The following is a 22,573-nucleotide window of genomic DNA, read 5'->3' as shown; positions in this document are numbered from 1 at the left end:
GCCCGGCCCAGGCCTTTTCAAATCAAGGAAACATGGTAAATAAACATTTACACTGTCTGGGGGCCAGGCACAGTGGCTCACGCCTGTAGCCCCAACAGTTTAGGAGGTCAAAGCAGGAGGATCGCTGAGCCCAGGATCAGTCCACCCTGGGCAACAAAGGGAGACCCCATCTTTATAAAAACTCTTAAAAATTAGCAGGGCGTGGTGGCATGTGCCTGCAGACCTAGCTATTCAGGAGGCTGAGGTGGGAGGAACACTTATGCCCAGGAAGTAGAGGCTGCAGTGAACCATGATTGTGCCATAGCACTCCAGCCTGGATGACAGCGTGAGAACCTGTCTCCAAAAAAAAAAAAACCAAAGGCCAGTATATATTTTTAATGGAGAAAGAAGGCTATGGGGCTAGAAGGAAGATACAGCCAGCAGCTGATGTTAAAGTTTTATAATAGAACGGTTGTTATGCCTCATGTATATGGCAATGTTGGTCATCTGGAACATAAATTAAGCTGCAGAAGTTAAGAAGGCTACTGGGTAGTAAAAATAGAAGTTATAAAATTGATACATTAAAGTTTATGCATTTTTCTCACAGCTGAGTCCCTCAAACCTTACTTCACAGCCTAATTAACTCTTATTTTAGACACATTTCCAACACACTTGATTGTCTGCTATTCCAGACCCAGGCAGATTAGAAGCAGTCGATGTTTAAAAAATAATAATTGGGGAACAGAGGGGACTGATGAGAGAAAAGTCAAAAAGTGGAATCACTGCTAGCACAAAGGTTAAGTGAGAGCCTAACAGCTAAGAGGTTATATATATATATTAAAAAAAAAAAAAAAAAAGATAAAAGGCCAATCCTCCCCTCTTTGCTCAGTAAGCAGCTTCCTGAAGTGTACCGTCAAGTCTGGGCTCTGTCCCTGGTGTGACTCCAGGCTCTGTACACAGACTCCTGACACCCCACACCCTCCACCCCAGTCATAACCTTCTGCATCCTCTCCCCTCTGGATTCACAGTCAGGCCACTCAGAGGTAGGAACTGGCTTTTCAGCACTGTCTCCTAGCACATTCCAACCCCACAGGGCCTGGAACACAGCAGGTGCTCAATATGTGCTTAATGGAGGAATACTGTCTTCTAAAACAGAAGTATATCTAGACTTAAGTTGACTTCTGGTAAGGCACAGTGATGCCAAGGCACAGTTTCATCTCCTTTTCTTCCCAAGTCCTCGAGAAAAGAACAGCAAAGGAATAAACCAGCTGAAAACCCCCTCAGGGAGGAAGGGGACATACAGCAGGCGGAAGATGTCACACATCTTTGAAAGGTGGTAAGCTGATGAAGAGACGAGAGGTTAGCAATGTTGCAGAGGGTGGAAGTGTACCCCACATGCTCAGTGGGAGTGAGTGGGCTCAGCCCAACTAGAGCTCCAGACACCGTGAAGGTGCAGGCAGCATGTCCAGAGAGCAGGGAGAGAGGTTGAAAATGTCCCAGCGCACGGAGCAGACGGAGCAGGGAGGCCCAAAGTTCCCGCCCAGGTAATGGAGGTTTATTCTCCAGAGACGCTGAATCAGAACAGCCCAGACATGGTCACAGGCACAGGGGGACCAGGCAAGGGTCTGAGTGCTGAGTCTCTAAAGGAGCCCGTCTGTGTCCAGCTCCCAGGACACCACAGCTAGGAGGATGGAGACACCTTCTCCAGGGAAACAGAAAGGATCCCAGAGAAATGACCCACAAGAGGGCTGGATTCGTGGACAGGTCATCAGCGCAATGCTGAGAAGGAGGTCCCGTTCCAGTGGTCTAATGCTACTGTCTTTTTTTTTTTTTTCGCCCAGGCTGGAGTGCAGTGGTATGATATCGACTCACTGCAAACTCCGCCTCCCAGGTTCAAGTGATTCTTGTGCCTCAGCCTCTCCAGTAGCTGGGATTAGAGGCGTGCGCCACCACGCCTGGCTATTTTTTATTTTTTTAGTAGAGACGGGGTTTCGCCATGTTGGCCAGGCTGGCCTTGAACTCCTGCCCTCAAGTGATCCACTTGCCTCGGCCTCCCAAAATGCTGGGATTACAGGCATGAGCCACCTCGCCCAACATGGTTGCTGTCTTGACTTTAATACAGGCATTGCCACCTAAGGAATTTTGGTCAATGACAGACCACATATACAATAGTGGCCCCATAAGACTACAAGAGAGCTGAAAAATTCCCATGACCTAGTGACCTTGTGGCTATCTTAAAGTAATAGTATAATGCATTACTCACATTTGAGGTAATGCTGGCATAAACCAACCTACTGCATTGCCAGTCATATAAAAGCCTAGCACAACACCTGACAATAATAAACAATGTTACTGGTTTACATGTTTACTATGCCATGCTTCTTATTATTTTATTTATTTATTATTATTTTTGAGACGGAGATTCACTCTTGTTGCCCAGGCTGGAGCGCAATGGCACGGTCTCGGCTCACTGCAACCTCCACCTCCCAGGTTCAAGCGATTCTCCTGCCTCAGCCTCCTGAGTAGCTGGGATTACAGGCGCCCACCCCCATGCCCAGGTAATTTTTGTATTTTTAGTAGAGATGGGGTTTCAACATGTTGGCCAGGCTGGTCTCAAACTCCTGATCTCAGGTGATCCACCTGCCTCAGCCTCCCAAAATGCTGGGATTACAGGCATGAGCCACCGTGCCCGGCCACTTATTATTTTAGAGCATATACCTTCTATTTATATTTAAAAAAAAAAAGTTAACTGTAAAACAGCCTCAGGCAGGCCCTTCAGGGGGTATTCCAGAAAGAGGCATAGTTATCATAGGAGATGATGGCTCCTGCGTGCTACTGTTCCTGAAGACTTTCCAGTGGGACCAGATTTAAAAGACAGTGATATTGATGATCCTGACTCCACACAGGCCTAGGATAATACGGGTGTTTGTGTCTTACTTTTTAACAAAAACGTTTAGAAAGGTTTTTAAAAAAGTAAAAATGTTTAAAAATAGGAAAGAGCTTATAGACAAGAATTTTTTTGTACAGCTGTACAGTGTGTTTGTGTTTTAAGCTAAGTATTATTACAAAATAGTCAAAAAGTTTTAAAAATGTACAAGTTTATGAAGTAACACTGCTGTAAGCTAAGGTTAATTTATTTTGAAGAGAAAGCATTTTCACAATAAATTCAGTGCAGCCTAAGGGTATGTGTTTATAAAGCCTACAGTAGTGCACAGTCATATCCTAGGCCTTCACATTCACTGACCACTCACTCACTCACTCACTCAGAGCAACTTCCAGTCCGGCAAGCTCCATTCATGGTAAGTGTTCTATGAAGGTATATCATGTTTTATCTTTTTTTTCTTTTTTTAGACAGGTCTTGCTCTGTCGCCCAGGTTGAAGTGCAGTGATATCATCACAGCTCACTGTAGCCCCCACCTCTCCAGCTCAAGCAATCCTCCCACCTCAGCCTCCAGAAGAGCTGGGACTACAGGCATGTGCCACCACACTTGGCTAATTTTTTGTGTGTTTTTGTAGAAACATGGTCTCCCTATGTTGCCCAGGCTGGTCTCCGACTCCCGGACTCAAGCAATCCTCCCACTTCAGCCTCCCGAAGTGTTAGGATTACAAGCATGAGCCACCGTGCCTGGCCCCATCTTTTTAATCTTTTATGCCGTATTTTTACTGTACCTTGTCTATGTTTAGATACACAAATACCATGTGTTCCAACTGCATACAGTATTCAGTAGAGTACCATGCTGTACAGGTTTGTAGCCTAGGAGTAACAGGCTATACCATACGGCCTCGGTGTGGAGTAGGCTCTACCATCCAGGTTTGTATAAGTGCACTCTATGATGTTTCCGTAATGACAAAATCACCTAATGCCGCATTTCTCAGAACATATCCCTGATGTTAAGTGAGGCATGACTTTATCTTTGAATTTGAGTTTCATAAGTTAAGCGCAGTGGGAGAATGGAGCACATGCTGGCAGCCTGGACCCTCAGCTCACACGTGGTCCTGTCTCCCACTGCCTCAGCCACCTCCCTGAAATGAGTTCTTGGCCACCCAGTGACTGCTGCAACCCTCCACTCCTGTCAGAGGCCTGGGCGCCGGGAGGGCCATGCAGGCCCCATGCATCAAGTTGTGAGGCAGGACTCCAGGTGCCTGTGAGGGTCTGCACTTGTCCCATGAGTGTTCCCTGTGGCTAAGGAAGAGAAACACTAAAGAGCAAATAAAAAAACACCTTGCCAGGACGAGAGAAGAATGGGGGGAGAGAGAGAACTCAGAAAGGAAGGAAAAGCTTCTTTTGCTTTTTGAACAAGGGTCTTGCATTTCTATTTCATATTGAGTCTCACCAATGATATGGTCAGCTCTGCCTAGAAATGCTGATATTTGGAGGACCCCAATGAAACAGATCATTGCTCAGTGAGCCTACACATGCATACACAGAAAATGAATTCTGAGGAAAGGAGACAATGTAGGAACTAAAGAATATTTTTAAAACACTCTAGCATCTTCAGAGCAGACAGACATGGAAGAGGAACAGGATACAATGAAAAAGAGGGAGGGGACAAATCCTGGCTCTATCGCTTACTCCATGTGTGTCCCTGGGCAAATCACTTTGCCTCTGTGCCTGGTTCTCCATCAGTAACATGAGTTGTTGTAAGGGAGGGTGCCCTGGCAGTCTGCATTTATGGGCACACAGCTAAGCCTATGATTCCCAGCCTCCCCCACAGTCAAGTGGCCTCCTGGGACCGGGTGCTGGCTAATGGATTGTGGGTGGAAATGACGTTTGCCAGTTCCAGTCCCCGAAGCCTCCCAAGGAGGATCTGGTGGAGGACAGTGAGGCTCTAGAAGACACAAGTGAAAGGAGGCATCTTGGCATCATCTTTGGCCTCTGCCAGGTCCCCGAGTTGCAATGGAGTCAGATACGAATGAGAAACAGACCTGACTGTGTTCAGCCTCTGAAACCTTGGCGTTATTTGTACTAACATTTGGCTCAATCTGACTAACCCCAAGCGTTAAATGACATATGCATATATAAAATATTTGACTCATAGAACGTGCTCAATAGTTTTGCCTAAAATAGAGGGAAGCAATTCAAATGAGCAGTTTTTTAAAGGAGTTAATCATCTTTCAAAGCAACTTCATCTCTATTGTTTTATCCACCAAATGCCTGGGAGGTAGACAGATGCTCTTTAGACTAGGTAAGGCATCTCAGAGAAACTAAGTGACTAAGCCAGGGCCCCAGGGGTCGGTGGCAAGATGGAGACGGGCACCCAGGCCTCCTCACCTGGGTCTCCCCCACACTGGAGCACATCAACATCTAAGGTTGGCCAGAATGACTTATTCACTTATTTAATCCCCTCAACAGCCCTAGGAGGTTGGGATTCATATATCTCCCATTTTTACAGATGTGAAAACTAAGGCTCAGAGAGATTAAATGACTTGCCCGAAGTCCCACAGCAGGCTGGGCATGGTGGCTCAGACCTATAATCTCAGCACTTTGGGAGGCTGAGGCAGGAGAATCGCCTGAGCCCAGGAAGCGGAGGCTGCAGTGAGCTAAGATCACGCCCTTGCCCTCCATCCTAGGTGACAGGAGTGAAACCCTGTTTCAAAATAAAACAAAACAAACAAAAAAACCTAAAATCAAACAAACAAAAAAACAAAGTCTCACAGCACTGGGATTTGAACCCAAGCAGTCTGCCTCGAGAGTCTCTGCCCTTAACCACCACTTGCTTCCATCTCTAAAGGCTAGCTCGTCACTGCACTGTTCTGCCCCTCAGGCTTATCATATATTTTGGAGATCTTTTCACATCAGTGCACAGAAAACAGTCTTATTCTTCCAACCAAAACCCTTGAATGAATGAAAAAGTATACATATTTATTATATATAATATATAATATATATATAATATTTACACACACACACACACACATACACACACACACACACATATATTTGTCATTGTTGTAGAGATGAGATCTCGCTATATTGACCAGGCTGGTCACGAACTCCTGGTCTCAAGCAATCCTCCTACCTGGGCCTCCCAAAGTGCTGGGATTACAGGCATGAGCCAGTGTGCCCAGTCCGAATATTTTATAAAATGTTTCCTATTGATGGACAGTTCTCTGGCATTAAGTACATTCACATCGTGGGCAGCCGCCATCACCATCATCCATCTCCAAAACACTGCCAGCTTCCCCACCTGAAATTCTCTACCCATTAAATGTGACCTCCCCATTCCTCCCATCTCCAGCTCCTGGAAATCACTGTCTGCTTTCTGTCTCCACAACATTGACTATACTAGGTATCTCATATAAGTGGAATCACATAGTATTTATTCTTTTGTGACTGTCTTATCTTTCTGCTATTACAAATCATGCTCTAGTGAATTTCACTGGAGTTATTATATTGTGAGAATTTAAAGAAAAAGGATAAATTATACAGAGATTTCTGGCATAATACAGAAGGAACCAATGACTAGGGAGGGAAAGTGGGCAGTTGGGGGAGAGAAAAAGGGAAAGTTTTTAAAAAAATCCCTATTCTTTTCATACCTTTAGAATTCTGTATCTTGTTCATATATTACCTACTTTAAAATATTTGTTTAAAAATTAAAGGTAACCACTAGAAAAATATAATAGAAGATGCACAAATTCCAAGCCCTTTACTGACCCTTATCCAACAAACATCACGTCCTGTTGTGTTGCCCATAGCCATAGAACAGCAGCTGGCAGGTGGCTGGCCTGTTACTCAATTCCCAGCCTCCTCTGCAGTGAGGCTTGTCCATGTGGTTGAGACCCCCAGTGGCATCTGAGGGGAAGTGATGTGCCTTTTCCAGGCCAGTGCCTCCCCCTCCATGCTTTCTGTCCCCTTGCTGTGAGCCAGTGCAAGGATGTGGCTGCAGCCCAGCCTCAGCCGTGAAGATAGCACAACGCCCAAAGACACAGTAGAGAAACATGATGGAAGGAGCCTGGGTCCCTGAATAATCCTGTGGGGCAGAGCTACTTGCCCACCTGGAACTTGAGCTGTTTACACAGGACAGAAATAAACTGTCTCATTTAAGCTAGTGCATTTGGGGATCTTTTCGTTACAGCAGCTAGTATCACTTTAACTAATATAACCCATTTGGGGTTATTGGAAACTGCTTCCAGTGATATCAGGAAAAGATTTCCAGGGAAGAAAGGAAGGAATGGAACCTAAAGTGGTGCTTGAGGCTCTTCTTGAGGCATCTGACAACACACCAGCCTCAGAGGTTTTGGGGTGAGGTGGGAGGAACATCTCCATTTTCAACAAAAATTCCTAGTCATGATCTTATCTTGTTTGGGCTGATCCCATCACCAGGCCGCAGTGACAACAGTCAGGATCATGGACTTTGGCTCTCTCTCAGTCACTAACTTACATAGTCTGCCTCTGCAAATTACCTCACAGCTTAGACTTGTATTATTTTTAAAATTAGGCAGAAGCAGGGACAGGAGGTAGAAGCAAGTCTCTCCAGGGTCCCTTCCTGTCCTACAGTGTATGAGGCCAGGCCCAGCTTAGGGGGAGAACAGGACAAGGACTCAGGTCTGACTCCTTGGGTCTAGGCTTTTCCCTAGGACCTGCTGGATCAAACGTTGACTTTAAGGGGTTAAATGTTGGATGCAAAAATGGCAGCAGGGAACATACCAACCACAAGCCAAGAGCTGGTTGCTAGTTTGAAGTTTCACAAGCCAGTCCTGCGAACAGATGATAGAAAAGGATCATCCTAGGATGTCAAGAGTTCGACAGGAGGTCAAATAAGATGCAGTGAACAGGCCATCCATACTGGGAATCTAGGACAGGGAGCCCGGAGCATCGTCTCACTAGACCACTGAAGCATCTCCACTTTAAACTACAATTCCTGCTTAAGACCTCATCTTGTGTGGGCTCAGTCCATCTCCTCTGTGCCTCTGCTGAGCATAAAACTATGCAGTTTTGATCCCTTGGGACCTACTGGCTCCAAAAACAAATCAGTGTGGATATGAGACTTTGAACCTTGCTTGATTTCTCAACTTGGTGAATGAAGACATGGAGCAGGTGTGCAGAAGCAATCTGGGTGAGAGGTGGCTGGACAATCCCAGAAGTTGGCTAATTTCAAAAACAGCCAGCATCTCAGCTGAACTGCCATCTGAACCTATCTGAAGTTCGGTGTAGAGCCCAAGGGAGGGGCAGAGGACACTCACCAACCGGCCTTGGCCTTCTCGGGCAGAGCGGGGCACACCCCCAATACCCAGAGGGAGGAGGAACAGCCTAGCACCACCCCCAGTCTGGCTCGCTCCCCTTCCCCTCTGCCTCCTTCCAAGCTGCTTCTCCAAACCTCGCAAGGCAGCAAAGACAGAGCCTATTTAAAACAACCTCCAGAAGGTAATTAAACAGAGCCTGAAGGGGATCCTTCTGTAAGGCAAAGAATGCCTCCATAAAACAAACAAAAAAAACTTCCTAATTTATCAGTTGGGCCAATCGCATTATACCTCACCATTAATTTTGTTACCATGGTTACTCCCAGGTAGTATGTACCTATTGCAAGTCTATGTCGGGTGAGGGTACCCCCAATTCTACAGACTCACGAAAGAAGAGAGACTCTTCGCCTAGTTCTGCAGCATAGCACACAGCAGCAGTCGCAACTTCCCTATACACAGTTTGTTTCTATCCAGACCCAGGTTTAAATTCTAGATCTCCCGCTTGCTGGCTATGTGTTTTAGGGCAATATACTTAATCTTTCTGAGCCTCCTCTTCCTCAATTGTAATGTGAGGATGTGAATACTTTCAAGGTTATTGTGAAAATTAATAATTAATTTATTTAACAAATATTTATCGAGCATCTGCTATGTGCTGAACACTGCTCCGGGTGCTAAGGACACATCAGTGACAAAAACGGGCCAAAATCTCTGCTTCTGTTGAGTTTAGAGGGTTGCACAGACAGATGAACAATATGCAACGCAAACAATAAATAAGCAAATTATCTGATATGTTAGAAGGATAAGTGCTTCGGGAAAATAGAACAGGACAAGAGGATAGCAAGTGTGAGCAGGTGGAAGAGATGGAGATTACACACATAAGTAAGGTGGTCAGGGTGGGTCTCATTGAGGTGATATTGGAAGAAACACTGGAAGGAGAGAATGAGTCACGCAGTTATCTAGTAGGAGACAGAACAGCTACTGCAAAGGCCCTGAGGCAGAAGTGGGCCTGTCTGGTATGTTTGAGAGACAGCAAGGAGACCGGTGTGACTGGAGTGGACCAAACAGGGGAGAACAGTAGGAGACAAGCTCAGAGAGGACTGGGGGCTTTGCAGGCCAGGTTAAGGACTATGGCTTTTACTCTAAGTGCAAAAGGGGACCACTATAGTTTCTACTAGGACAGTGGTTCCCAACTGGGAGGGTGGATTTTGCACCCAGGGGACATTTGGTAACATCAGAAAACATTTTTGGTTGTCATGACTGGGGAGGGGAAGCTAATGGCATCTACTGGGTCAAAGCCAGGCAGGTTGCTAAACACCCTCAGTACACTGGACAGCCCTCGCAAAAAAGAATAATCTGGCTCCAAATGCCAATTGTGCCAAGTCTGAGAAACCGTGGAGCAGAGGAACAAACAATGTCCTGTATAATTTCACAGATCGCTCCGTCTGCTATATCGGCAATGGACAGAGAGGCCCAGGTAGTATGCGGAGATCATCCAGGAAGCCACTGCAGGGACCCAGCCCACAGATGCATCTACAGCACTCAGTACGACACCTAGCACATCATACAAATGACTCAGCTCCTACTGATCACTTGCCTGTTTTGTGCTCCCAGTTAGGGGCATGCTGGGGCTGGCCCAGAAGGGCAGGGTGCTGACCAGGATCCCCAGAGCTTGATGCTAAGAGTCAGGGTAAGACTAGTAGGTCAGCCAAGCCTTCCCTTCAGCATCTGACAAACCTGCTGATGCCCACAGAAGACTTGGGGCACAAGTATTTTTAATTCTGCCTCTGGTATTTGCTCTGCTATTTTCAGCAAAGCCCAAACACAGCTGACCCCATTTCCTTTCTGCCAGAGAAGACTTGCAGGATCTCTTGCATCCCAGCAGCTCTTTCTCCTAGGCAGGTCGCAGACAGAAATCCATCCTGCATAGGGGCTCCAAGTAACCCATACATTCATTACCCTGGGTGCAGGGCAGGCACTTAGGAAAGGTTGGCTGTCTCCCAACCTCTGGGGAATGTGGAATGAGGGACAAGCCCCGTCACTCAGGAGCTACAGTGGTTCCCAGTAACCTGCTTACCACACACTCCCCATCACTCCAGTCGCTTCCGAGCTGGTTTCTGTAATAGCACTTACTCCTCCCCAGTGCACTCTGGCACTGCCACTGACTGGTCCTGCTACAATACCACTGTTGTGCTACTCCCTTGCTCAACAGCTTTCAGTAGCTTCCTCTTACCCCACACAACACATCCAGCATCTCTGCCTGGTTTTCAAAGACTTTCACAATCTGGCCTGTAACCTCCAACTTCCCTCTCAGCTTTCTCTTTCTTATCTCTTTTCTCTCTGTCTCTCTCACTTACAGAAGATGTCTCTCCCATTAGACCTCAGAGGCCCAGTATCAGATCCCTGCCCCACCACATACTAGCTATGTGACCTTAGGAAAATAATGCAACCTCTCTGAGTCTCACTAAAAATTGGGTTGATATAGGTACCTACTGACAAGTTTATGTGAAGATTAGCTGAGATAATACGTGGAAAGCGCTAGTACTTATGGTGCAATACCCAGCACTTCGTAAGCACACAGCGAGCAGTGGCTCGCCATGGGGAGGGGTCTTCTATATTTAGCCCCACCCACCTCCATCTACACCAAACTCTTCTGGCAAAGCCCCAGCACATACAAATGTACAGATCAGAGTCAACATTCAGAAACTTAATTGGCTGTGTCTATGCTTACATTTTTGCACACTGTGGCTTTGTTTTTTTAACTGATAGCTACAGTCCTTATTAGGGTTCCTAGCTCTTCAGATTTTCACCTGCTAAACCCAAAAGGTAAATTATACTCATTTTTATTCTGTCCTCAGAACCAGTGATTCATTGGTATAGCAATCTTTTTTTTTGACACCGAGTCTCGCTCTGTCACCCAGGCTGGAGTGCAGTGGCGTGATCTCGTTTCACTGCAACCTCTGCCTCCCGGGTTCAAGCAATTCTCCTGTCTCAGCCTCCTGAGTAGCTGGGACTACAGGTGCATGCCACCACGCCCGGCTAATTTTTGTATTTTTGGTAGAGACGGGGTTTCACCATATTGGTCAGGCTGGTCTCGAACGCCTGATTTTAGGTGATCCACCTGTCTTGGCCTCCCAAAGTGCTAGGATTACAGATGTGAAACACCATGCTTGGCTGGTATAGAAACCTTTAAACAAGGTAATGGTCCCTGGAGGAGAGAGCAGCCATCCACAACAGAAGACCAAACCAAGGCCATCAGAAGTGAACAAACTATTAATACATTTGAGCATACCCACTGGTGAGGTGTTGTACCTGGAAGTCAGGTTAGATGACAAACTGGGTAAAAAAGAGTGTCACAAGTTAATCAGCACTGCCCACAACACCAGGACAGGCCTGCAAGCCTCGGGACCCAGTTGCAGGCTTCTGGCCCGCACAGCTGCAAAGGCATCAGAGCAGGCGCAGAGCCCAGATGCAAGTGAGGACGCTGTCCAGACAGACCAAGAACCACCCGGGCCACTTCAGATGAGCAGGGTCAGCCTGGGCCAGGAACAGTCGCTGTTAATTATGGATTGCCAAGCCCCCCAGGCCCTGAGCTGCCATGTCACCACTTATCCCCTCTCCTTCTGTGTCTGCGGAGGTCAGAGGAGGATGTATATTGGCTGACTGAAGTCGAGGGAGGGAAGCATTTGTGAAAGCTGGTGCGGGGGCAGCCAGGAGGCTGGGGGAAGGGAGGGAGAAGGAGGATCTGCCTCTAGGGGGCCATAGTGGCAGGCTCACACCTAGAGCACTGTGCTACCCAGCCACCAGATGGACACTGCAGGCATCACCAACATGAGCCAGAATTGGGAAGCACAGTTAGTGCCAAGCTGCCCCCCTACCCAGTTCCCCTCCTCCCCAGCTCCCTGGAGGCACATGGGGGCTTTCAGGACAGAAAACAAAAGAGGCCCGGGAAACAGGACAGGCAGCTTTAAGCTGAAGGGAGCAAAGAGGAGGTAATGTGGCTTCATTCCCCACACTCTGGGAGCTGGAAGGGGTCCCAAGAGGCCAACCTCAGTAAGAAAGGGGCAGAGTGGAGCTTGGGCCAGGAGCAAACACATGGTCCAGAGGCCACAGAGGCAGGATCCAACTCTCACAGGTCTGAGAAGAACACGAAAGGGGCTGGGGACTGCTTCGGCCTGAGTAGGGTGGGGTACCAGGTCACACCATCCAGGCTCTTAGGTGCTCACGGCCAGAGAGAAGTCCCACTGCTCAGGAAAGAGGAGATTGCAGCCTGCCCTCCCAGCTGACGGCTGCCCATGACTCAGCACACAGTGCACACACCTTCAGATGGGCCCCATGTGGGTAGGTACTGCAAGTCTGTCACTCTCCCAGGGCCCTGCACAGGAGCATCTGGCCAAGGTGCTGCTTCTGCTCATGCATTTGCCCTCTACTCCCATCACCATGCTCCAGTCTAGCACATTTGCCCATTCTCTCCTTCTGTAGGGTCTTGCTCCCTTGATCTCCAGTACAGTGTGTGCCTCCTTGCCTGGACCACCCCGACCTGCTCTTCACCAGCCCTGTCAGCCCTCACATCTCAGGGCAGAAATCTCTTCCAGACACCCCAAGTCTGGGAGGGTCACCCCTTCCACGGCTCTGTCATGGTATCATGTGCTTTCAGTGTCACTGCCTGGTTTCTGGTGGTGCAGACAAGAACCTCATCCAGCTTCCTACCTGCTCTATTCCCCAGGCCCTACCCTCGCTTCTGGCCCATAGTGATGGATAGAAGAGAAAAAAGGTGAGAAAAGCTATGTGTCAGCCTACAATGGCTACTATTTGACTAACAGAAGTTCCAGAATGAGAAAAAGTGATGAAAGCAATTAAAAATTTTGCCAGAGCTGAAGACAGGAGTCTTCAGATTGAAAGGGGTAATCAAGAATCCAAAATGATAAATTTTAAAAGAAACAGCATTGTGGAATTTCAGAAACAAATTTCACAGATAAAGAGAAGATCCTAAATATTTCCAAAGAAAGAAAACAGACCGCAAAGAATCAGGAATGAAACGGCATCAGGTTTTTCAACAGCTATATTGGAACCCAGAAGAAAATAGCGCAATGGTCTTCAAAAATCTGAAGGAAAATGATTGTCAACCTAGAATTTTCTCCTCAGCCAAACTGTCAATTAAGGCTGAGTGCAGAATTATAATTTTTCAGACATAAAAAGACTCAAAACTTTCTTCTCATTTACCCTTTTTCAGGAAGCTACTAGAAGAGGTGTTCCAACAAAATGATGAAATACACCAAGAAAAAGGAAGACCTGGAACTTGGAGGTAAGCCCCAGAAAGGAAAATTTCAGGAAAACAAAAAGAAACTCAAAGACAGAAATCTTCAGATTGAAAGGCGCACTGAAAATACAGTCATGCGTCACTTAACAACAGGGATATGTTCTGAGAAATGCATCATTAGGTGATTTCATCATTGTGGAAACAGCACAGAGCATCCTTACACAAACCTAGATGGGCAAGCCTGCTACACACCTAGGCTACATGGTAGGTAGAGCCTACTGCTCCTTGGCTACAAGCCTGGGTAGTATGTTACTGTACTGAATATATAGGCAACTATAACACAATGGTAGATATTTGTGTATGTAAACAGTTTGTGTATATTTGTGTATAGAAACAGTTCAGTAAAAATACGGCATAAAAGATAAACAAAGGTCACCTGCATGGGGCATTTACCATGAACGGAGCTTGCAGGACTGGCAGTTGCTGTGGTGAGTCACTGAGTGTGTAGTGGGTGAATGTGAAGGCCTAGGTCATTACTATACAGTACTGTAGACTTTATAAACACTGTACATTTAAGCACGCTAAATTTATTTTTTTTTTAAATTAGCCAGGTGTGGTGGTTTGTTACTCAGGGAGGCAGAGGTGGGAGGATCGCTTAAGCCCGAGAGTTTGACGTTATAGTGAGCTACATCGCCCCACTACACTCCAGGCCTGGGTGACAGAGCAAGACCTTGCCTCTTAAAAAAAATTTCTTCAATGAAATGAACTTTAGCTTACTGTATATTTTTTACTTTATAAAATTTTAAAGTTTAAATTTTTAACTCTTTTGTAATACTTAGCTTAAAACACAAACACACTGTACAGCTGTACAAAAATATTTTTCTTTATACCCTTATTCTATAAGTTTTCTATTTTAAAACTTTCAACTTTTTTTTTTTTTTTTTAACTATTTAAACTCTTAAAACTAGCTAAAAACTAAGACACAAACAAACAGACTAGGCCTGCATAGGGTCAGGATCATCAAGACAACTCCAGGCAACAGGAATTTTTCAGTTCCATTATCATCTTTTTTTTTTTTTTGGAGACAGAGTCTCACTCTGTTGCCCAGGCTGGAGTGCAGTGGCGTGATCTCAATTCACTGTAACCTCCACCTCCTAGGTTCAAGTGATCGCCCTACCTCAGCCTCCCAAGGAGCTGGGATTATAAGTGTGTACCACTATGCCCGGCTAATTTTTGTATTTTTAGTAGAGACAGGGTTTCGTCAGGTTGGCCAGGGTGGTCTCGAACTCCTGACCTCAAGTGATCCGCCCGCCTTACCCTCCCAAAGAGCTGGGATTACAGGCATGAGCCACCATGCCTGACCGCCATTATCATCTTATGGAACCACTGTCATATATGTGATCCTTTGTTGACCAAAATGTCTTTATGTGGTGCATGACTGTATTGAAAGGCCGAGGGAGGGTACAGTGAGAGTGAGAGATGGTACAAAGGAAAGTATGCCAAAGAAAAATCTGAGGTAGTTATTAACTCCAGATAAAACAAAGTTGAAAAAGAGACATAATCATGATACAAACAGTCTGACTATGCAGTAAATGTTATTTCCATAATTTTAACAACATGAAGACTGAATATGTATAGGCCCCCAAACCATAATAACTATTTCAAGAGTGGATATGGATGGGGGAAAGAAGTGTGTTTAGAGGGGTGGATGATAAGAGAGCTGAATCCTCAAGTACCGTAATAGATAATCCAAAGGAACTAATTGAGAAATAGCAGTGTAGATAAGCATATTGGTCTGAAAGATAAAATATCAATTTCTATCTGCAGAACAGCAAAAAGTAGTTGCTTCTGGGGAACAGGCATGGGAACTGGGAAGGGATGGGGAACATATACTATTTTTCCTTGTGAGCACTATTTTATTTTATTTTATTTTTATTGATTTTTGAGATAGAGTTTCGCTTTGTTCCCTAGGCTGAATGCAGCGGCACAGTCTTGGCTCACTGCAACCTCCCTCTCCCGGGTTCAAGTGATTATCCTGCCTCAACCTCATGAGTAGCTGGGATTACAGGGACCCACCACCATGTCCGGCTGATTTTTTGTCTTTTAGTAAAGACAGCGTTTCACCATGTTGCCCAGGCTGGTCTCGAACTCCTGAGCTCAGGCAATCCGCCCACCTCGGCCTCCCAAAGTGCTAGGATGACAGGCGTGAGCCACCATGCCCAGCCCCTTACAAGCACTTTAGTACTATTTGACTTCTTGAATTATGCACACACATGACTTTGAAAATGTTTAAATTAATGTTTGAAAAAGCTTTTGAAATAAAGTTTATGAACAAAAAGATAGACTTTGGCACATGAACCATCAGTCTCTGTAATCATTAACTACTACATTCCCTTACCCTCTCCAAAACAAAACACCGCCTTCAACATTTCAGGTATCTCTAATGCGAGTTCCTATACGATATTAAAAAAGAATAAAACAGCAGATCCTAATCCTCAACATCCTCCCCAATTTCCCACCCTTAACCTGAATTTTTGAACAGTGGTATGCTGGTAAACGTTTAATAATCCATTCTCTGGGGAAAAAGTCCTGATTTGTAGCATTTGCCAACGTCTGTGGTGTAAATACTCTCATCATGGCTGATTTCCCACTGTGTTGTCCCTGATCATGGAATTGGGAAGAAATGCCCACAATCAGCTCTTGCAAGCCAGTGCAGGCTGGCTTCACCAAGCCACTGCCTTTGGACCACCCTAGCCTTATCGGCCTCCATGCTTTCCACTGGACCTAGAGCACAGGAGAGATCTGAGCATCTTCAAAGAGCTTTTAGTCCACAGGGGTATGTACCAGCAGAAGTAGATACAGGAAAGAAGTGGTTCTGGCTGCAGGGAAGGGGTTGTGAATTTCTCACTTTCCTTCCCTTCCCCACTGGCCATGCTCCCACATCCCACAGAGTTACCTGTTCATTGGTGACTCCCGGGCGCAGAGTCCCGTGCTTATAGTCCTCCAGCAGCTGCACAGCCTCTCTGAGACGTCTCTGCAGAAGAAAGAAAAGAGACATTGAGGGGCACAGATCAAGGGCTTCTGCAAATTTTTCTTTTGTGGGATTATATCAGTATCAAATACTGCCAGCGCAAGGCTTCAGGACTGCCCTCAGTTCATGAGACACACAAAATCACAAAGAAATACCACCTAAATGTTCTTACATGGCAGTTTAAAAAATGAAGTAGAGCTACATGTGCTCCCATGGTCATCTCCCCAAGATATTTTGTTGAGTGAAAAAGCGAATGGCCAAGCAGTATGATGCTGTTTGTTGTACCAAATAAACAACACACACGTATCAAATAATATTTCCTATGTGAACATTTATATATGTCGATGTATCAGAAAAGCCCTAGAAGGAGAACAACCAAACTGGTGGCCGGGGTTACCTCGGGGTAGGAGGAAAGGGCCAAGACTTGGCAAGGGGTATCATAAGGAACTTTAATCTTAATGTAATGTTGAAAGCTTTTAGGCCGGGCGTGGTGGCTCACACCTGTAATCTCAGCACTTTGGGAGGCCGAGGCGGGCTCATCATGAGGCCAGGAGTTTGAGACAAGCCTGACCAACATGGTGAAACCCCATCTCTACTAAAAATACAAAAATTAGCTGGGCATGGTGGTACATGCCTATATGCCCAGCTATTCAGGAGTCTGAGGCAGGAGAATCACTTGAACCCAGGAGACGGGGGTTGCAGTGAGCCTGGGGGACACCGTAAGACTCAGTCTAAAAGAAAGAAAAAAAAAAGGAAAGCTTTTATAAGGAGGGTTTTTTCCTTTCTTTTTTTTGAGACAAGGTCTTATTTTGTCACCCAGGCTGGAGTGCAGTGGCATGATCTCAGCACACTGCAGCCTCAACAGCCCAGGCTCATGTGATCCTCCCACCTCAGCTTCCCAAGTAGCTGGGACTATAGACACGCGCCACTGCACCTGGCTAATTTATTTTTTGTAGAGACAGGGTTTTGCCTTGTTGCTCAGGCTGGTCTCAAACTCCTGGGCTCAAGCGATCCACCTGCCTCAGCTTCCCAAAGTGCTGAGATTACAGATGCGAGCCACTGTGCCTGGCCAGGAGAACGTATTTAAGTAGCACTTATATAATTTCTTTTCAACATTTTAAAAACACTGGCAGAGATTTACCTACTAAAGTACATATGGCTACAGTAACTGATGGGGAGAAAGAGAAAAAAAGGATAAAACTGTATGATTTTTTAAGTCTAAAAGCTAAAGAGACAGTAACAGTGACAGAAGGTAGCCTTTGTCCCCACCAAAAGACTTGTATAAGAATGTTCATAGCAGCAGCATTTATATAGCCCCAAACTGCAAATAATTCATTGTAGAATGGATAAGTAAACAGCAATATATGCACACAATAACTATTACGCAGTAGTTAAAAAGTAAATTATGGGCCAGGCACGGTGGCTTATGCCCATATATCAGCACTTTGAGAGGCTGAGGTGGGTGGATCCCAAGGTCAGGAGTTCAAGACCAGCCTGACCAACATGATGAAACCCCGTCTCTACTAAAAACACAAAAATTAGCCAGGCATGGTGGCGCCCACCTGTAATCCCAACTACTCAGGAGACTGAGACAGGAAAATCACTTGAACCTGGGAGGTAGAGGCTGCAGTGCGTTGAGATTACACCACTGCACTCCAGCCTGGGCGACAGAGCAAGACTCTGTCTCAGAAAAAAAAAAAAATTTGCCAGGCATGGATGGTGTCGAGTGCCTGTAGTCCCAGCTACTGAGGTGGCTGAGATGGGAGGATCGATTGAACCTGGGAGGTTGAGGCTACAGTGAGGTGTGACTGCACCACCACACTCCAGCCTGGGTGACAGAATGAGACCCTATCGCAAAAAACAACAGGCCAGGTGCAGTGGCCCACACCTGTAATCCCAGAACTTTGGGAGGCCAAGCAGGTGGATCACTTGAAGCCAGGAGTTTGAGACAAAACCCCCATCTCTACTAAAAATACAAAAAAATTAGCCGGATATGGTGGTGGGCACCTGTAGTCCCAGCTACTTAGGAAGCTAAGACACGAGAGTCGTTTGAACCTGGGAGGCAAAGGTTGCCGTGAGCTGAGATCGCACCACTACACTGCAGCTTGGGCGACAGAGTGACACTGTCTCAAAAATAAATAAATAAATAAACAACAGCAGCAAAAAAACAATAAACAGACAACAGTGACAGAAGGAAGCTCATGTCAAGGCCCAGATGAGGGACCCAGACACTAAGGAAGCCCAGCATGGGGGAAGAAACCCAGTGAAGCTGCCGTGTTCCCCTTTTGATAGAGAGATGAGACTCGCTAGGCACAGGAGTGCAGAGACCTCAACATAAACCCCTTAGTCTAAAAGAAGGATGTAGCCTCAGGAAGGGCTCTCAGTAGGGCAGACAGGGTTTTCTGAACTGGCTGCCAGAGTGGGAAATGAACAGCTACCTCCTGTACCATGGCAGCACGAATAACTGCCAACACAGACAAACCAGCGAGGCCACCCTCGACCCCGCAGGCCTGAATGTGAAGCACCCACATGTGAAACGCTGTGGTGGCCAGCATTGGTCTAAGCCAGGCCTGGCCCAAGACAGAACCGTAGGCAGCCAGGGGGCCAGGAACACTTTTCTTACTTGGAATGGCCTGAAGTCTGAAAAGTACTGTCCCTCCCCTTCCAAACATGGAAGGGTCTAGCAGCTCCTAGATTCTAAAGCGCCCCTTCCTGGATACTGTTCATTTCCAAAGTGGAGATAGCTTTGTGGTTGTTTTTATTTTTTTCCCCATTGTACAAGTAATTCATGCTGTTTAAAGAAAATATCACGAAAAAAAGTGGAAAAGTACAAACAGTAATCTTAAATCTGTAAACATATCCCTAAGATAACCACTCCAAAAGTGAGGATGATTTTCCTTCTAGACATAATACATTTAATCAACAAAATTGGATTGTGTTATTTGTTTTAAGTTGCTTAAGGTCACACAAATAGTAAGTGGGTGATTTAGTATTTGAACCAAGTTTAGTCAGACCCTCACTCTGCACACCCCACCACACACGCCTTCAATACCACCAAAGCCTCCTAGTGATGCAGTGAGGCCCCCACCTCTAAGCCTGCCCCTCCGGACCTGGACAATGAATGCTCTACTTTCCAACGCTGAATGGTGAATGGCCCCGTGTTCTCATTATTTTTGCCACTCCAGGGATTCTCCTGAGTTCCTATAACAACCTGGCCAGATTCCATCTTACTTGACACAGTCATCAAAGGGAGCCCTCCTGCCAAAAGAATCAATTCCAAAGAGCCCTGATCTTGGCAAAGGGCATGGGTTGAGAGAGAACGAGATCCAAGGTTCCTGCAGTCAAATCTGAGGGCCCAGGACTGAAGGAAGCTGGAACCTGCCTCTGAGAGCTACAGGCTGGCCTTGGACCTTACGAAACCTCTGTCAAAGGCTGAGGGGCTGGGGCTCCAGGCCTGTGGGACAGGTAAGGCCCCAGGCCACCTGTCTGGACAGGGCCCTGAGGCCTGGCTGTTCTGGGGGCTGGTGTCCCCGCTTCAGAGAAAGGGCCTATATCACAGACACTTGGGAAATGGGAGAAGAGTCTCCCTGTTCAAACCCTTCACACGCCCCTGGACTGTGACACTCAGCAGAAGGACCCGGGTACTTGAGGGGTGGGGAAAGCTGGGAGATTGGTGGCAGGGTGAACTTTGCAGGAAGTCTTTTCAACCAGGAACAAACAGGTACCAGCTCCTGAACACAAAGGCTGTGAGGGGCCCCGGCTGGGATTAGCGGGAGGACACAGCCCAGGCTGCTGCTTCCCAAACACTACTCCATCGCCAGCCTGCCAGCAAGTGTCACCATGAGAGTCCCTCCATGTATTTGAGAGGGGTGTGGTCTCCAGAAGATCCCTCTGGAGGGGTCTGCACCCATGAGGTCAGCTCCAGCAGCACAGAATTTGAACAGAGGAGAATCCTGGCCCCAGTGGTCCTGCCTCAAGGCCCCGCCTGAGGGGAAAGGGTGGGAAGAGGGCAGAATACCCCAATGGAGGGGAATGGGAACAGAGGGACAAGGAAGAAAAAGGGGCACAAAAAGGAAAGCTGAGGAAGAGTCATCCGAAGCAAAACTCATCTTTCCTTGGAGAGACCATGCCCTGTTCACATGGGATGTGGATAAGATTACCCCTTTGTATGTACATACCCTAGAAACATGGCGGCCATCCCCTCTCCGAGAAAACTGGGGCCAAGAGGGAAGGGCACTTCCTTGCCCAAGATCACAGAGTAGGTGAGTGACACCTAGAAATCCCAGGAAACCTCAACTCTAGTTCCTAGCCATTTCCATGAGACATCCACACAGAAGAACCTGCTGTACTCATGCCAGCAACCATCTCCCAAAGAAACCTCAGCAATGCCCAAAGCCCCCTAAAACTGATGGCCTCTGAGGCAGGGCACCCCAGGCTAAAAAAAGAAATGGCCTCTTTTACTCTCAAAGCTGAGTCCAGCCTAACACAGAAAAAACAAACATGCTTAGAGGAAGCAGGTACAGCTGAAACATGGGCCATTTCAAGCAAAGCAGAGAGTTTGGGAGCTCCAATGGTTATAGAACTAAAAGACTGTGGCGGGGGTGCTGGGGGGATGAACTGGCAGTGGGGCATGCAGGATGGCAGGGAGGTTATGTTCCACCGTGTCTTGATGGTTCAGTAGCTGACTGTTCTCACCGGACCAATCTTGCACTGCTGAGGGCAGGGCCATGCATCCTTACCACAGCTTGACCATTACTAGAGTCACTTCCAAGCAGTGGGTCTTGGAGGCCAAAGGTAATGGTTACGTGCAGGCAAAGTCCCAAACCTTCCTCTTGTCTTCCGTCAGCCATCTCCAACTCCATGTTCCCACCCAGCAGTCCTGGAACTCCCAGGGTTCTACCTGTCTGTGCTGCGATGGGTCCTTGGCTCCCATCAGCCAGGAGCCCACCAGAGGCCCAAAGAAGGGGAACCAGGGACATGTGGCTTTCCCTGTCCTGACCTCTAGTCACCTTAAGAGGCCGAGTGAGGTAAACTGATGCAGTTCCAGCAGCATGACAGGAAAGAAACTGATCCATCTATCCCAAGAACTTTAAAAACAACCATGGCTTCCAGCCTGGCTACCCAACTCTTGGAATTTACTCTAAAATGTAAACTTAGCAAAAACTAAGTGATATGTCGGCTGGGTGCAGTGGCTTATGCCTGTAATCCCAGCACTCTAGGAAGTTGAGGCAGGCAGATTACTTGAGGTCAGGAGTTTGAGACCAGCCTGGCCAACATGGTGAAACCTCATCTTTACTAAAAATACAAAAATTAGCTGGGTATGGTGGCACACACCTGTAGTCCCAGCTGCTCGGGAGGCTCAGGCAGGAGAGTCTTGAACCCAAGAGGTGGAGGCTACAGTGAACCGAGATCATGCCACTGCACTCCAGCCTGGGCAATAGAGCGAGACTCCATCTCGAAAAAAATAAAATAAAAAGTAGTATGTCTAAGACTATTTTGTCCAGGAAGATAGGAAACAACCTATCTGTTACACCAATAAGTCTAATGGTTTAATGGGATGATTATTTATGCCACAAAACTTGATTTTTAAAAATAATAAAGCCTTGGTATAGTCCCAGCTACTTGTGAGGCTGAGGTGGGAGGATCTCAAGCCTGGGAGGCTAAGGCTGCAGTGAACCACGATCACTGCCACTGCACCCCAAAAATTATTTTTAAAGTTATAAAGACCTCGAAATGAAAAGAATAAAAAAAGTTTATGTTCAATATCATAATTGCCAAAATGTTTGCAGATGGACAAGAACTTGAAGTATATAAGGGTACTGACAATGGGGATGTTTTAAATTTAAAAATTCCTTTAAATATTTTAAAGTTACACTATCCAGCGCTAAACTACATTTTTTCTTTTTTCTGTTTGGTTATTTTTTCCTTTTTTTTTCTTTCTACAATTCATTTAAATGTACATCCTCACTTGCTGCTATTGGGAGTATAAACATAAAATCTTGGGACAGGCGCGGTGACTCACGCCTGTAATCGCAACACTTTGGAAGACCAAGACCAGGTCAGGAGTTCAAGACCAGCCTGGCCAAGATGGTGAAACCCTGTTTCTGCTAAAAATACAAAAATTA

General features: G+C 46.5%; 1 protein-coding gene across 1 annotated transcript in view; it reads right to left on the bottom strand.

Annotated features, from left to right (window-relative positions):
- SFXN5 (sideroflexin 5) overlaps window positions 1-22,573 on the bottom strand; it is a 130,706-nt gene that overhangs the window by 81,917 nt on the left and 26,216 nt on the right. The window contains exon 3 of the mRNA XM_011945175.1: window positions 16,374-16,451. Within this exon, the coding sequence (XP_011800565.1) occupies window positions 16,374-16,451 (78 nt within the window). The remainder of the gene's footprint in view (window positions 1-16,373; window positions 16,452-22,573) is intronic.

The sequence above is a fragment of the Colobus angolensis genome, unplaced genomic scaffold, assembly GCF_000951035.1.
Source record: "Colobus angolensis palliatus isolate OR3802 unplaced genomic scaffold, Cang.pa_1.0 Scaffold24, whole genome shotgun sequence".
Taxonomy (NCBI): Eukaryota; Metazoa; Chordata; class Mammalia; order Primates; family Cercopithecidae; genus Colobus; species Colobus angolensis.
This window is presented reverse-complemented; position numbering and strand designations above follow the sequence as displayed.